The sequence below is a fragment of the Cyanistes caeruleus genome, chromosome 10 (assembly GCF_971803275.1).
Source record: "Cyanistes caeruleus chromosome 10, bCyaCae1.hap1.1, whole genome shotgun sequence".
Classification (NCBI taxonomy): Eukaryota; Metazoa; Chordata; class Aves; order Passeriformes; family Paridae; genus Cyanistes; species Cyanistes caeruleus.
In genome coordinates this window covers 3854633-3872090 of record NC_141710.1, presented here as the reverse complement: position 1 = coordinate 3872090, position 17458 = coordinate 3854633, and the positions used below count along the sequence as shown (strand labels likewise).

The window sequence follows — 17458 nt, the reverse complement described above, 5'->3', positions numbered from 1 at the left end:
AGTATTAAAATACTGAAATTTAGGCAATAAGGACACTGTGAAAGTCTCAGTTATGTTTTGCCTTACAAAGCTATTTCATCTTACCTTTCATATGGAGTTCTCTTCATCCCACTGTCCTTAATATAATCCACTAGTTGTTTCTGTGTTCGCCCACTGTGAACCCACAGAAGTACAAAGGTTATCAAACACAGGGGATGAGCATCAGAGATGGAATGTCTTTAGCATACTTCTTCCTTTTTATCTCATTTTCTAAGACACAATGAGTGTGCTCTGTTTCTCCCTACCTGTATCTGAAGGATGAGCCTCTGGTGAAGAACACTGCTTTAGCCTTTGGCTTTGGCTGGTCAAAGAGCCTAAAGAACGTGTGATACTCAACACAGATTTTCCAGAAGTTTTTACACTCATCCCTACTTCCCAAAAGAAACTCCAATGTATCTTGATAAGGGCCCTGGGGAAAAAACATAGAAGTTCAGTGGCTCCTAAAATGACAGTAAAGAGAACAGGAAGGCACAAATGTGTGCCAACAAAACAGCTGAAGTCCAGCAAGATGCAGGATTTTGCTAAATCACTTCTCATCTGCCTTAAAACAATGGGAGTGATTCTGAATGCAGTTAAAAAATATTTAATAGCTGTCAAAAATGCTTGCTTACCTTGAAACTGTAAAAGTGTTTAAAAAAATCACTTGAATTTAGAAACATGCTCAATATAACCCACCTTTAGAAAGTTCAAAGAAATTTAAATATTTAAGTGAAATAGTAGCTGTTTTAAAATACTATTCCTTTTTTTAGGAATTCTGATGCTTGTCTCCTGGAAATCTAGACAAAGCTGGAAAATACTGCATATGTCAGAGTACAGTTATCACATTAAATTTCTGAGGGTCTCTTTGTGAGACACATTGCTACATAAGCAGTGTGTCCTGTTTCAGGTACCCTTGATACATGAAATTATATTATGTGCAAAGTTGATTTTTTCCTCTATTTTAATATAAATTAAAAACTGAATGTAATTTAGTCAGTGTGCAAGCAATGATTTTGATGACATTTGCAATCAAAAACATCTACTGTAAATTAGCTAAGTATGAAAAATAACACTTGTGCTATAGAGATGTATAGAAAAGATGAAGCAAGAGTAATTACACCATCCTTAAAATTAAGCTACAACAATTTAGCTTCAGCCACCTATTCCTACCTGAGATGTATCAGGTAATTCTCATTTGAATCAAGAACGTGGGTGCAACTTTTTCAAAGCAGAAGTACTGAGACAGGGTGCACCAAATACTTGGTTCTGTCTTATATTTATACATGTGTAAGCTTGTGTCAAGGATAAGTTGATATTGAAACACAAAACCTAAAGATCCTAATTTGTGGGGAGAGAAAGGAAAGATCTACACTTGAATGATGCAGCCAAGCCTGCCTGCTGAGCCTATTCTATAAAATCACAAACTCCAGAAACATTCATAATAAAATGAAGCACAGGTATTTTTTCCAACAGACCAGTCTATATTACAGTAAAAGTTACACAGACCTCTGGGTGGAGCTTAATAAGGAATCTTTTCCTCTTGAAGCTCAGTTTACGGACCTTGGACCAGTTGAAGGTATTGATTTTCGTGTTACCCTGAATTAAAATGAGAATGATCAAATGTTAGCAAAAGTTTCAAACAAAATTCTGTTGTGGGTATATAGATGTGTATGTGGACACATCCAGCTGGATTTTTAGTTCTGGTGACAATATTCTCTTCAACAAGAGAGGCCACTGAGCAGTCTGAGAGATACTGCAGGACTGCAGGGGCTGATCCACCTCCAAAAGAAGCTGCCCCAAAGTAACCAAAGAGCAGGTAAGACACAGCTGAGCTGCCAAACAGAAATATTTCAGTAAATCAGCAGCCTCTGTGTTTTGGGGAGAGAAAAACTCTATCATTGCATTCATAAACAGGACTCTGAGCAGCTTCTTTAATACAACAAACAAAGTAACACCAATTGGTCCAATCACTCCAATCAATCAGCATTCCTATATAATAATAGCAACATTATCCCAGCAAAAATCCACTGGAACATTAAAGGAAGAGAAACCAAACCAAAATTCCAGGATGACAGACCTGTTCCAGGGCTGTTCCAAATGAATTGATGTTTTTCTCTGATCACATACCTACCTTCAAACAAAGCCCCTCTACTTTACTGTCACCTGGTTTTGATGCTCTGCCCTCTGCACAAGAACAAGCTGCACCAAACAGTATTCTCTGGGGGCTTAAATGACACTTCTTGAGCACAGAACACATTAAATTTTCAAGACACCTGATGTTAAAATGAGAGACTTACTCCAAGACATGCTAAAGGACAGACAGTCTGCCATCCCTGCCGTACCTGGAACACCAGCACACCCATGTGTGAAACCGCCAGATTGATTTTGGTGCCCTCACGGTCGGAGGCAAGGTGGAATCTGATGCCATACATCTCCAGTTTCCGGGCAATTTCAAGCACTTGGAAGTCAGATTCAGCAGGAGTTTGACTCCTATAATGAGGAATTAAAACAAAGTTTTAAGAACAATCTGATTCTACAACACTGCTGACATGGCTAACACACTTAAGTCTGAACTTGAGCACTAAATTAGAATTTTCTGTCTCATCTAGTTGGGTGGTTTCACTACAGGTCATGTGTTACACAAAGTTCTGTAATGACACAGCCGATGGCCAGTGTCAAGTGCATCCCAAGACAGATGCTGAAAGATATATTAATTAGCTCAGAGTTTTTCCAATTGAGAAACTATAAAGTTGAACAAATCCAAATTCAACCCAGTACTCCTCCTTCTGCTTGCTTGTGTACACATCAGCATTAACTAAGATAAGGAGTGAGAAGTGGTGAAGTTGCATAGCCAGCAAAAGAGAAACAATGCAAATATTGCAACAGAATGACCCTTTTCAGGTCAGGTTTTGGGACCACAAAATTATTACTCTATTACTACCAGGTGCAACACATTCCCCCACCAGCCACTGGCTGGATAATTCCCTCCCTGCCAAGGAATCCAGAGAAGGATCTTTAAAATGAAATCTCATATGCTGTCAAAATTACTCTAAAAACAAGAGAAAGCTGTACACAGACAGGAGTAACTGCTCTGTAAGGTTGCACAAAGTCCAGAACAGAGAGATTAGTCATGACTCTGGCACACACCTATCAGTTTCAGCCCTCACTAACATTTTGCTCTCCTCCATGAAAACAGTCCTTTTACTTCCTCAATCCCCCTTGTTGTTTTTTTTCCATCAGAGGGAGTGTATTAGATTGTAGTGCATTTTCAGTGGGTACTTGTACTGACAAGAGATTTTCCCTGTAATTCAAAACACTCTGTAAGTTCATGGGTCCTGACAAGATCCTCCAAGAACGAGCAAATGGTGCTGTGGAAATGAAGGAATTCTTAGAATCATAGAACCATAAAATCATTAAGGCTGAAAAAGACACTGAAGATGATCAAGTCCAACCATTGCTATTGATCATGCCTCAGTTGCACTACAAAGCAAAAAAGTCTTTATCACAAACATAAGCATGTCACCCAAGTAGGTCTCTGAGCTACAAACACCTTGCAAGAAAATGCTGCCACCCAGTTTTAAGCATAATATGGTCCAGGAGAACCAGGAAAAGCAGGAGAACCTTCTCCTATGCTAACCACAGGGAAACTCCACTGCAGGACTGCCTCCAGATCTGGGGTCCCCAGCATAAGTGGACACTCTGTAAGATGAGTCAAGAGCAGAGGATGGCACAGAGATGCTCCAAGGGCTGGAGTCCCTCTGCTCTGGAGACAGGCTGGGAGAGGAGAAGGCTGTGGGGAGACCTCATTGTGGCCTTTCAGTTCTTAGCAAGGGCTTTTTAAAAAGAGGGAGAGGGAGTTTTAATATGGATAGAAGATAGGACATGGGAGAATGGTTTTAAACTAAAAGAGATGAAATTAAGATTACATTAGGAGAAATTCTTCCCTGTGAGTGTGCTGAGGCCCTGGCACAGATTACCCAGAGAAGCTGTGGTTGCCCCATCCCTGGAAGTGTCCAAGGCCAGGTGGGACAGGGCTTGGAGCAGTCTGGGATAGTGGAAGATGTCCCTGCCCATGGCAGCAGGTCAAAGCAAGATTAAGGTCCCTTCCATCCCAAACCATGATGGAATTCTGTGAAACATCAGCACAGCACAGGACCTGCTGGGGCATTCAGAGCAGTGAGGCTGCATCAGCCACAGCTGGATAAACTGACCCCCTACATCACTACTGACAATGACTAGAAATAATAAATAACAAATTACTTTCATGTGCAAGTTCACCAGGATAAATGTAATGATACAAGGAAGATACAGTTGCTAAAAAATTATTATTCTATTTACAAACAGTCAGTGCTGAAACCGGATTAGATTCCTGCACACACAGACTAAGCAAATTTTACAAGCCTCTTTTTTCAAGAAGATAATGGCCTTCCTTCCATAAACCTGCATTTCATTTTAGTAAAACAGATGACAAACTGTTTTTAGCATTACCTATTTTTGTGTACTACACACTGCCAACCACAACATAGGTAATAAATAAATTCTCCTGCTTCCTCAATTGGCTTTTCTAGTCATACTCCTATAAAATACCTCCTTCTACCTACCTAGAGTAATGTGTTAAACAATTGTTTAGCACCATACAGATTTTTTTAAAATACAAATAGACAATATTGAAGTGAATTATTACTCCATTTGAATTTAACAGAACTAGGGATGATACAAATTAACTCCAAGTAGGAACTGTCTCTACAATTCAGAATACAATTATGAAACTTATTTCATATGCCACCGTTTTAAAAATTGAAGTTGTTAGAAAAAGCAATGCTTCTTTTATACTTACTAAAATTCTCTTTAGTGTAAAATACACATGTACACAAAATGCCCTGAGAAAGAAAGCCTGAATGCACACGTTTGACAACAGCATTCTGTTGCCTTGTTCATTCTGGAGGGGAAAACAAAGAATCTAAAACACTACAGCAGGAAATCACAAATTTATTTTGCCAGCTGCAGAAGGCAGGGATTCAGTGACATTCCTGACTTTACAAGCTCAGTCTGTAATCCACCCTTATCCAAAGGTCAGTATTCTGTGACCATGTCATATAAAGGGAAGAACATAAGAGGCACAAAAACCTCATTTCAAATGGAAACAGAAATGCCAAACCATAGAGTCTTGTAGCTGCATTTCTACCAGAGTTATTGCTATGTGTACTAGTCATGTCTAAGAGCTTCAACTGGTAAAGCAGATTTGTCTTCCCTTCACTGAAATGAGTAACACTGGAGTAAGTGCCTTTAATATTAACTTTAACTGTTGTTTCCATTTCCACCACAGATTCCTTAACTACGTCAAAAAAGCTGGAGTACCATGGTTCCTATTTATTAAACATATACAAGACAAAAGAGGTAGATCATAAATCCTACTTTTGGCCAGGGCTTCCTGAGTTACACTCTGAGAGCACTGTGTGCAACTCCCACCCACACTAATTCCTGCTATAATTCTTCTGAATACAGCGACATTAAGAATGAAAGCAGGGCTTTGTCTTTTAAAGAGGGTGCTGAGGTTGGGAAGGAGGGCTGGAAGGGAAGGAAGGCAAAACCAAAAAATGGCAACTAGAAAATTTGAGCTCTACAGTACTAAAAATTCCTCATGAACTGTCTGGTGTAACTGATGTAGAACCACTGACTGTTATTTCGTGTACCATTAGATATGACCCAAAGCACAGCATATCTTAGGAAAAAAAATAGAAGTAAGATACCAGCCAATTTTAAGAGTATTCCCTTGCACACAACCTGTCTGTACCCACCAGAAAAGGCTGAGCCTGGTGTGGAGGAGCTGGGAGCAGAGCCAGGCAGCTCTGCCTTTACCACAGACAAGTACAAAGAGAAGCAGCTACAGAAATTGCCCTCAGATGCTGCCTGCAGGCTTAACTGCACAGCCCAGCCCCAAAACAATCTGCTCTAATTTTGTTCAGCCATTAAGCAGATAAATCTACTTAATCTTCCCCAGGTCAATGGACAACACACTAATATCAGTATTTCCAGCAAAAACTGCTGTCAGTGCAATAGGTGTTAGTGTAGAGGTTCCTTACAGCCATCCAGATAGATAAATATTGGTTGTGATATAAGATTCCCATGGCAATGGACTCAAAATAAATGCTGTCAAGTGTCAGGTGATTTACAGAGCATTTAAACCTAGTGATTAATATAGAACTTTAAAGATGAAGTGTCAAGTTAGAGTTTTTCTAATTTACACACAATTTAAAGGATTTAAATTCATGGACAACTAAACTAACAAGAGCTTAGTTGAGTGAAAGGATGTGAGGGATAACAGTAAATGTAAATATCAATCTATTAAATTTTCTACTTCTTTACTGGTTTATGTATGTACAGACAAACAAACCACAGACATGAACACAGGAAATACTTGTCATGTTGAATCCTGCACTCACCTCACAGCAAGTATTCTACTACTCACAGGAAGGCAGAAAACATTGTATTTTGAGTGTCTGAGTGTCAGGAATTAACTGCACCAGCACCAATACACCATCTACAAAACATACATCTTTTTTTTTTTAAAAACCATAGAAATAAAATAAGTTAATTCAGGTTCTTGCTGGAGCAATAACTAATGTGCTACACCAAAAATATAACTAATTTTGTTTACCGTTACTACATGTGCAAAGTATAGAAACCATATTCCTATTATTTTTTAAAGTCAAAGAAAGTATTTACAAATGTAAAAGAAAAAAAATATGTTTAATAGAAAATAAGCATTCAATTGCCATCCTTCCAATTACAACATTCTCTATTTACTGAATGGGTTGGATACACAGGTTCTGTTTTATTGAGGGTGATGACGTTCTACCACTTCTAATAGCTACAGTGAAGCAATTTAAAAAAACAGAAAGGGAAAATGGGCAAAAAGAAAGTGCCCCAGAAACAATCTGGAGGAGATGAGCCACCCTGTCAGAAGTGGGTTTCTCTTCCTGGACACCTGGTTTGTACAAGAAATCTCTGTCAGGAGCAATCATCAGTGGAAGAATCACAGAATCCCAGGATGGTTTGGGTGGGAAAGCACCTTAAAGATCATCCAGTCCCCTCCACCTACCGTGGGTAAGGACACCTTCCACTACCCCAGGCTGCTCCAAGCCCCACCCAACCTGGCCTCAAAAATATAAGTTTACTAAAGGCAAGTGGGGGAAGAATAAGGTAAATTAAAGGAAATAAAAAATTAAACTAAATGGAAAAAGTGAAAAATATGACACACCAGGATAATATGAGAAAGAAGCATTTTTGTCTGTCCAACTGCACTAGGCATCACCAGGAAAAAGCCAAATGTCCAGGTCCCTGCTCCTGCCTGCTCATTGGAACAGAAATGAGGAAAAATGTGTCTACACTGAGAAAACTCAGAACTCTCTTCAACTGCTGAAGTTGGGAAAGGGTGGTCAATACTCCCCGAGGAAGGGAAGAGGGAAAGGATGTGTGTGCTAATTTGGGCTGAGGTTAATTTTCTTCACAGTAGCTGGTAACAGGCTGAGATCTCTGTTTGAGCTGGGAATGTGCTGATAACCCAGGGGTGTTTTCCTTATTGCCCAGCAAAGCTCAGCCAGAGGCAAGGCCTTTTCTGCTCCACACACAGCTCTAGCAGGGAGGGGCTGGGAAAGGAGGAAGGACTTGGGAGGAGGCACAGCCAGGACAGCTGATCCCAACTGACCCCAAGGATATTCCATCCCGTATGGCTTCGTGCTCAGCATATAAAACTGGGGGAAGGAGAAAGGGAAGACATTTGGAGTGATGGTCTTTGCTCTCCCAAGTCACTGTCACCCATGATGGGATCCTGCTTTCCTGAGGATGGCTGAACACCTGCCTGCCAGTGGGAAGTAAGGAATGAATTCCTGCTTTGCTTTGCATGTGTGTGTGGCTTTTACTTCACCTATTTAAACCATCTCAAGCCATGAATTTTCCCACTTTCACCCTTCCAAATCTCTCCTTCAACCCACAAACTGGGAGCCAGCAGCAGCATGGGGCTGAGCTGGGGTTAAACCATAGAAGCCACAGCTAATTTTAAGACTGCACTGCCTACAAAATGCCATCTCTCTAACAAAAATGTTTCCAAAGGCGCAGGGGAAATTTGAAACGTGCCTTCAAGGTACCCAGGTGTTGCTAACAATCAAAGGTAACCTTTTCTAACTTTGTGCCTCTGCTGTTAATCTGAATGTGGCTTGTATGTACTTTTCTACAACACTGCCTTAAAATAAGATTTACAATCATTTTAATAATATGGCTGCATTGAATGCAATTCTCATTAAACTAATTTTGAAAAGCACATTTAGGAAGCAAGGAATCTTAACCTATTAACCTTCTTCTGACTCCTTCCTGACAGGCAAAAATACAAACTTTCCATACTGCGGCCAATGATTAGAAGTAACTAGTTTGAAAAATAAGTTCAAATCTATTTAAAAAAACTACCAGTCCCTGACTCAGAAGACAGTCACAACCTTTCCATCAAGAGAAGCAAACCAGGAAAATTCCCCACAAGCAGAAGCAACTCAACAGAACCCTGGTATATGACTAACACTGGGCTGTTCTGTCCATGCTCTGGGGGTTAGATCCAAAAACCCCACATTTTACCTCAAATCTGAGAGCCATCAGCCTACCCTGCATGGTGTCATCAAAACCTTGCATGACCCATTTGCAGCTTGAGGCTCCACAGCACCTTGCAGCAGTATCACAATGTCACTACAAGTTCTGTGAAAAGGTTCCCCCTTTTAATCAGCTTTGAAATTACTAATTATTTCAGCATTTTTCTTCAGTCAAGAGAAAAAGAATGAAATTAATGGTTTCCCTCCTCCAGCTACCTTCTCCCAAGGTGAAGAATCCTAGCATATATTTTAATTTGCTTCAAAATTACTTTACATCACTTAAAAACATTTTTTTTGTTTCTTCATCATTTCCACATGCACCTCAAAGGTTCAAAAGCAGAAAAAAGTACCCACCTGATTTCATGAAGAATTGATGAAGTTGAAATTTCATCATTAGCAATAATTTCAGAACAAATCAAAATGACTGATCATAAACAGCAAATAGTTAATTACTGAAATTCTCAGGAATTAATTTTCCAACACTACAGGATGTGTCTTTAAACACAGATGCTGCCCTGAAAAACCTTTGTTCTGTCTTAAAAGGAAATCAGCAACAATCCACGAGTTCACCCATGGAGAGCAAAGGAAAATCTAGGTTTGGATTAAAACACAGAACCATGAAATAAAATGTGTGTGTGGACTTTCACAATTTAGAAAATAACTTCAAATTGCCAAATCCTGATATGCAAGGTCTCAAAAATTACAGAAAAATAAGCTCCTCCAGTTTCTGACTCCATGTTGGAACTAATTTTTTATTTGTGGCAGAGTTTCTTTGTCACCAATAATCTTCCCTTACTTCAAAAATACCCAGCTGTAAGGTATTGCATGAATTCTGATGGAAGTTATTTCTTCCCCACTCCTTCCATCCTTCTCCATCTCCCTTATGCTTAATGTGTAGCAAAAGAATACAATGCAATTGATTTCTAATTATTTGGACAAAAGCAAGAGCTCTGCATATGCAGGCAAAACTGAGCTTAAACTATGTAGAATGGAAAATTCTGAAGAATTATTTTGCCTTAACCCATTATTAAATGATAGCTTTTTCTTTGGTGCCTTATTAAAGGTGCTTTACACCTTTAATGCTTCCTGTGAAACTCTAGGATCCTCACTTACACATGCTTCCTGTGAAACTCTAGGATCTTTCCTTCAAGTTTTTCCTGGTTTGGCAAATACCGGTTTGTTTTAAGGTGTTCTCGATCTTCTGATTCATCAAAATCCCCTATTTCAGCTACAAAAGAAAAACAAAACAATGTTAGAGTAAGAAGAAACAACAGAAAAGGAACAATAACAGAAAATAAGGAATGAGAAAAGGAATTTTAAAAAGGAATTGGAGAGACCAGAAAAGCCTTTAAGTGCTTCAAATTTGTGCATGATGCTTTGCACATTCATTTTGCCAAACTCACATTTATCCCAAGCTGATTTCCTGGGGATTATAACAGTATTTGAACATTGACTGGAAAATTTAGAATTCTTAAGGGTGCAAGGTGTGAGACTTGTATAAGACCTGTGAGGTGGTCTGAACATTTCTTCCTTACAGATACCTCATACCAAATAGCATACTTCAATTTAGTTTCCACTATATATGTAAAATAGTAATAGCCAAGGCTACTTGGGAAGATGGCAAATTACATCTGGGATTTTTGTCTCCACATATCCATGTCTTTCAGATGCAATGCTGTGAATTTAAGAAGATTCTACAGAAGAAAAAAGCATTACTGTAAAGTGCAGAACAGCTTCCACCTGATAAAAAACGAAATGATCAGAAGTCTTTGGCTTGGAATATAAAAGCACAAGGCAGGCAGAACATATGGCAAATGTATATCAAAATTACAAGTTGAATAAATAAATTTTAAGAAGCCATTTACTTTTTCTGATAAAAAGTATGAAGTTCCAATATTAAATTTCCAAAACAACAGGTTTTAAAATATAAAAAGACATATGTTGTCCAAAAAAACTTCCCAAAAATGATGCTGTGAAGCTCATCTCTGTGGAAGGATGCCAAAAATATAAGCAAATTCAAAAATTAGACAAATACAAGGGCAACCAAACAGGGTTGCAGAGTAAGTCTGTGATGCTGTATGTGCAGTGATTATGGGATGGATGCAGCAAAGGAAGACCTGCTATATGCTTGCTCTGTGTCTGAGGGCATCTGCAATCAGCTACTGTCAGAGAAAGGGCTTGCTCTTAACAAGAACACAGCAAATTGTGTTTAAAATCTAGCCAGCACATGAAAGAGCAAGTAAAAAATACTGAAAGGTGTTTTTATAAAATAATTTCTGTTGAAAATAAACCTGTTCTTTCTCACAGCCTATTTTCCAGAAGAGCAAAATCAGGCTAAGCAAGGCCTGATGGTGAGATTCACTCATCAGCTCCACAGTGCTGGAAAATCATGAGCAGGTTTCAATGGTCTCACTCACTGATGGCACACACACAAGGTAGATTTGCTCTCCCAATAAAATCACCAGAAGTAATACTTTTATAACTGTATTATTATATTGCATTGCAGAATTAGACAAACAGTAACATGTGAAGAAGCATCATTGATCAGCTTTTGCTTCCAACCAGCAAAGAGTCACCAAAGGCCCTGTCTCCAGGTTGAGATGCAGACCTGTGAACATTTCAGCTGCTGCTCCAGCAATCTGGTGTCTGAACTCACTCAAAGTTTCCAACCTCCTCCTGTCTCAAAGGCCACATTTTAGACCTTTAAGCATGTACAGACTGAGCCAGCAGCAGCATGGAGTGCTTCCAAATAAACTGCTTCCCATTTCCATTTTCAGTCCCAGTGAAGAGGAAAGCTGCTGACAGCCCCACTGCAGAACCTGTTCCAGCATGGTTCTTAGCTGTATTTCAGCCCAGCTCCTGTTCAGCCATCTCCTCCCAGGTACAGGGAAAGTGAGAAGTGAAGCTGAGGGAGCACCTAGACAGGTGGGAACAGCTGTCTGGAAGATGTGGAGTGCTGGCAACAGAGCTTGCAGAGCCAGGGAAACAGCAAGGGGATGGTTTAGTACTGACCCCCCGATGACAAATTTAGCTCATACATAGGTACCAGTTGTTCCTCCCAAAGACAGCCCTGATGACCGTCCCAGGGTTGAAAACCAACATATTTAGAGTGTGTGTAGAAGTAAATACTGTGAGAGACAGACAGCTCTTTTAGTTACCAAAGCTTCTATGTCAGATTGAATGTGGCTTAGCACTGGCACAATCAGCACTGTCAGCCCAGCTGGGATACTCACACTGCAGAAGGTGGGAGACCAGCAGAGCAGCCGTGTTGTCACTGCAGGTCAGTCTCTCCTCTGCCAGGTCTCTCTTGATTTGCAATGCAAACAGGTACCTGGAGGAGAAGTAAAAGAGCTGGAGCTACACAGACCATCCTGACACATGAAAGGACAACAGAACAACTGAGCAGGAGGTTATAAAAGCAGCATCTCCTGATCCTTCTGCTCTCCAAATAACACAATAGCCTGGCTACCAAGAAGTGTCAAATCAAACCAAAATAACCTGTGACTATTCCAGTGCAATTTATCAGCACAAAAAGGCTCAAAGGAACAAGGAAGCAGAAGGAAAACCATTTTTTAAGCAGTCTCTGTCTGTGACATAACAGCAGCTGTCATATTTTGCTGGAAAGAAACTTAAAGAACACTTCAAGTGATATTATCTATTAGAAAGAAAAAGTTGGAAGAACATTATTGATTCCAGTATTTTATTAGGAAAACTGATAAGCGTTTCTGTTAGCACTCAACTGATCTACTCAGCAGTTGTATTTTCCAGAACTATATTAGCAGCCTACAAAGACAGTAAGAAGTTCAATTTACTTTTCTTACAATGCTATATTAGTTTAACTTAAATATTTCCCGTTCAGTTGTTAAAGAGGAATCATTTCCTTTTACTTGGAAAATGGTACAGTAAGGACTACAGTAAACAAGCAACAACTCACTACTATAAACCCTCAAACTGACTGATCCTTTTTCTTTACTGAATTGCACCCTGAGAGATAGCAGTAAGATTTTTTAACAGAAGGATTTATTTTAAAACTTTATTCCTAAAGTAAAATATACTAAAAGTTATAAATTTTGAATGATAGGGGTTTTTTTTTAATTTTTAAGTATTGTAAATATGAATTAAAGGCTTCTCAAAAAGTATGCTCTGCTTTCATCATCTGCTAGATGTTCTAAATGCAGACCATAAATACTCAATAAATAGGCAAAATACAGTTCCTGTTCTAAACATCTGTATTCCTAATGAATTTCCTATATGAAACATCATTTTAGAAAATTCGGTGCAAAGGAAATATCTAGATAGTACTTCTCTTTACAAGAGACAATCACAACAATTGTCATGCTGGTTTGTTCTTAAGCACTTCTGAAAGACAATGAGGAACCTCTCCAAGAGGAATTTCAATTAAAAGTAGTGAAGCTGTGAAAAGCACTAAATGAGTTCTTTAAACACCAACATCAATGTCCTTGTTAGAGGCACAGACTTCAAACCAGGTCCCCAGGTGATAGCAGGTGGATATGGCTGCTTAACTGACCACAGATCAATTAGCAATCCACAAAAAAAACACCACAGTGAGCATGGTTAAAATTGTGAACAGTAAATTGCGTTTGCAAGTATGAAAGTGTGTTTGGAAGTTTAAATCACTTATCAAAGTATATACAGATTATTTTATATTTCTTTCTTTTAGACACTGCTTATAAACATAAGTATTCTCTATATACTGTGACTCCCTTGACACCATGATGCTGGAAAGCCCTAACCTGTGCTGTTTCCTTTTTTTGAAAAGTATTTATTTCTGATAGCATTCATCTGCTAACACATGTCTGCTGAAACTGTAACATTCACTCTAAGTGCTCTTTCACTCATCTTCTGCCTCAGTTTTGCTTGGAAGTAGCTGTGCTGCCTTCCTACTCCATTAATTCAGTACATAAAGCAAGTCCAATAGTTCTAAAAATACTTTACCTAGTATATTCCTCTTGAAGCTGACCTGGGTCTGGAGGGAAAAACTTTACAGCCAGACGAAGCATTGTAGTCTTTGGTCCTAGAAGAAAACTTGGTCATTTCACAAAAAAAACCCCCTGTGTTCTTAAATAAACACATGCATATTCTGTTTGCCAACAGGAAGAGAAACAAGACAAAGAAATTCTAGCCAGATTTCAAATCCCAGCTAACCACAGCAGGCTCTGGTGTAGATTGTTCATGTCAAGAGAGACAAAGCAGCTGTAATCTAGAGGAACTTGGATACCATTGACAAGGTGAGTCTTGTGAAAAAGACTGGAATCTGGAAAAAAAGTGAAATCTGTAACACACCAAAGCAGCTACTTGGATCCATAAAAGACCATCAGAGGTGACTGAGGGACAGGGTCTCAGCAGGGAGACACATCCCACAGGCTCCCAACACCCACCTCCACCACCAGGACTGATGCCAGCAGACCTGGCTGGCTCCCCATGGAGATAAAAGGGTTTTTGCAGCCTGCTCCCAGCATGCCTGGTAATACCCATTTCCTCCCACTTTCAACACTATTCTTGTACCTCTCAACAACAGGCAGAAAACTAACTTAACTTTCAAAATTAAAGAGAACCCGTGGTCACTATTTGGAACAGTTCACAATGCTCTAAATTAACAGTTCCAGCATCACAACTCAGCCTGTGGAACCACAATCCCAGTTTCACCTGGATTTCTGAAGGAATTACTACAGGGTGCAACAGTCTCTCACCACGCCAGGACTGGGCACCACTGTTTTTCCATTGTTTTTCCTGCCTGAAAGCAAATGAGGCCGAGTATTCTAGAGGCAGGCAAAGCACTGGCCAGCCTGTGCTTACAGGAGCCTGCTGAGCTTCCACCTGATGTCCACAGGCACCCTCTGGACCACAGCCAGGCAGTGCCCCCTGGGACTCCCCATGTCACTGCTGTTTCAAAGTAAACACAGCCAAATTGTAAATAAATCAAACTTGTTGGAGCACAGGCAGCCTGTTTTAATTTATTTTAAGCACCAAGACCTCTTAAAGCTTAACTAAGTCCAATTTAACCCCATCAGCCCCAAAGTACACTGATTTCTGCTGTCTGGAATACCTGATTCCCACAGGCCAAACATTCCTTCACTCATCCTCTCGTTTGCTAATGAGAGAATAACAAACTTTGCTTTTTGACAAGTAGCTGGGAGAACTCACAGACTATCACAGCTGTGACAAAAGCAGCTCCAATTCCAAAATTACCAAAGCTTTGGTGAGCAAAAAAAGGAAACAACTAAAATCCACATCCTAATTACAGTGTAGTATCTAGAAATGAAAGGAGGCTGGAAATAACACTCTATAATAACACAGAAAGCCCACATTTGGCAGTGACTAAGGACTCTACAGTTCTAGAGACAGAACAAGCGAGGAAAATAAATAGTTTAAAAGCAGGTAAAAGATCAAAACTTTACATCAAATTTTTGAAAATATCCTGAGCCTCTGGAAGACCTTCACAAGGTTAAGAACAGTCCTGCACATTGCTGATGCCGATCAAGTGGAAGTATTAATGTGAGAGCAATGTTGGAAGTGTTTTAAGCATCACTTACATTAAATGATAATAAATATAAAAAAATTAAAAACATAATACTGCATATTTGCTTCTATAGCACAACCTTCCTTTTTGTTTGGCCAGTCTTGACTTTCCTCTGTGAACAAGTTCCACTCAAATGATGAAAAGGAACACTTGCCCACTCTTAACTAAGATGCAGAATTTACTTTAAGCAGCCAAGTCTGAGCAAAAGCAAGAAACAAAAAGGATTTGAGGAAAAATCACCCAGACAGGAATGGTGAATACAACACTGTGCTATGTTAAGTGGTAGCACCTCAGAGAAGGTAACCAAATGTCAACCTGACACTGTGTGCCTGTTAGGAGGCTGAAAATTTGGTTCCAAACTCCTTCCCATCTGGAGTGGTTCAGAAGTAAAACTGATTGCATTCATTTGAAATTAATTTAAAAACTCCAAACCTTATCACATAAGACAAAGTTCAATGGGTGTCACAAAGCCCAAACTAACTGGGAGTAAAACAAGAACTTTCATTTTTAGAGAGGATGTCAAAGACTCAGAAGTGCCTTTTTGCAGGTAGACAGCAATCACCAGCAACATCAGCCAACAAGTTTGAGTAAGATCCCCTTAAAGCCCATAACATCTGTGTTTCCCTGCCACTGGACTAAAAGTTAGTAGTTTAACTTCAAAATCATTACATTCTACAGAAAAAAACCCCAAAACAACCAAACAAAAACCCTAATATATAGAAAATAGGACATTTCAGTCAATTTAAAATTGATTTCAGAACATGAACATTTGCCAGACAACTAACTGGTATCTCTTACAGACTAATATTAATTTAAAAAAATAAGTAAATCTTTCAGTTTCACTGGCAACACAACATGGGTGGTAGACTGTAAAGCAGTCATAAATCTTAGTACATCCCCATGATTTTACAACAGTATTTGTATCATCAGGGAACTGTGGTCTTTTTGTGGTCTAGATTCCACAGTTTATCTAGTGCAGGAGAGGATACAGAAGGAATAACCAAGCAGCACTGCAGATCTATGATCCACTGCATCTTTAATTCCTTCTAGCCAGGAGCATATAAAAAGACAGCAGTCCCAGCATCTTTTTGGCAGGGAAAGTAGAGTAAAAATATTCTGTACTCTCCTAAGGGAGCTTTATTGTATAGATGATTTGGCTCTTCTGCTTAAAGAACAATGTTGAAAAAAAGTCAAAAATCATGACCTTAAAGTTAGAAAATTAGAACTGATGACTTCATATTTTCTGGCAATCAATTTTAGATGGAAGAGTAGCTAAAAGCTACTTCCCAGTATTCATTTTCAACATATTTCAATCAAGATTTGGAAAGGAGTAGGAATCCACCACATCATCCTGATCTTGTTCTTCCACAAAGCCTCTACAATCAAAACCACAAAACAAACAAATTGCTTAACTGTGTTCTACAGAGAAAAAACAAAAAGTTGGATCTAATCTTTCAACATCTGAAGAACCAACCAGCATCCTGCATTCTTCAACTAATTTGGGCCTTTAAAGTGCCTGCCACATTAACAATTTTTAGGTGGTATAAAGAAAAGACAGCATCACTATTGCAGGATCCTCCTGGCCAGGCAGCACAACCACACTTCACAGCCAAGGCAGAGGCTCTGACACTGCAGCCACCACCCAGGTGGGAGATCCCCACCTCTGCTCTTCCAGGAAAGCTGCTCCTGAGCATGTGCAAAGAGCTGACATGGGAATCAGCCAAAATGTTCCTTTTTCTTCTCACGGTACGATAGCACAACTCCCAAAAGCTAACACAGCAAGTGTTATATTTCACTTCAGAGTAACACCAGCTGACCCAACCTATCCAGATATTTATCAGAGAAAGAGCCCTACCCACAGGAAGTTTCCATTCCACCCACCACATACTACCTATTAAAATGTCAGGTTAGCATGCCCCAGCAGGAACCACTCTCACCCCTGCCATGTGTATTCTACAGGGAAGCATAACCAGTAAATCAAGTAGCAATTGTGAAAGCAACCCACATAAAGAAGATGCAAATTAAGGAAAACTTCCTTTTTTAAAACTACTTACTCCGTACTTGTTTAATAACAGGTTTCATAGGTTCCAGCCAAATCTGAAATTGAAGAGAAAAAAATTACAAACTTACATTCTTATTTAATATGAAAACATCAAAAGTAAATTCAAATTAAACAGTAATTTATGAGTAGCATTTCTTCCTCAATGCAGTAACTCCTTTGCTTTACAAAAAGTGTATTTATCTGCTTGAATTGACATTTCTC

General features: G+C 39.3%; 1 protein-coding gene across 21 annotated transcripts in view; it reads right to left on the bottom strand.

The window, feature by feature from the left end:
• Window positions 1-17458, bottom strand: part of FARP2 (FERM, ARH/RhoGEF and pleckstrin domain protein 2) — a 72540-nt gene that overhangs the window by 34254 nt on the left and 20828 nt on the right. For all 21 annotated transcript variants that reach the window (XR_015274350.1, XR_015274352.1, XR_015274354.1 and 18 more), the window contains exons 4-11: window positions 17250-17292; window positions 13611-13689; window positions 11888-11985; window positions 9768-9882; window positions 2361-2508; window positions 1525-1614; window positions 285-448; window positions 85-153 (exon numbers count right to left, since the gene is read on the bottom strand). Coding sequence is in view for 12 of the 21 variants with exons in the window: in XM_086843498.1 (XP_086699624.1) it covers window positions 85-153; window positions 285-448; window positions 1525-1614; window positions 2361-2508; window positions 9768-9882; window positions 11888-11985; window positions 13611-13689; window positions 17250-17292 (806 nt within the window). In the remaining 9 variants the exon portion in view is untranslated. The remainder of the gene's footprint in view (window positions 1-84; window positions 154-284; window positions 449-1524; window positions 1615-2360; window positions 2509-9767; window positions 9883-11887; window positions 11986-13610; window positions 13690-17249; window positions 17293-17458) is intronic.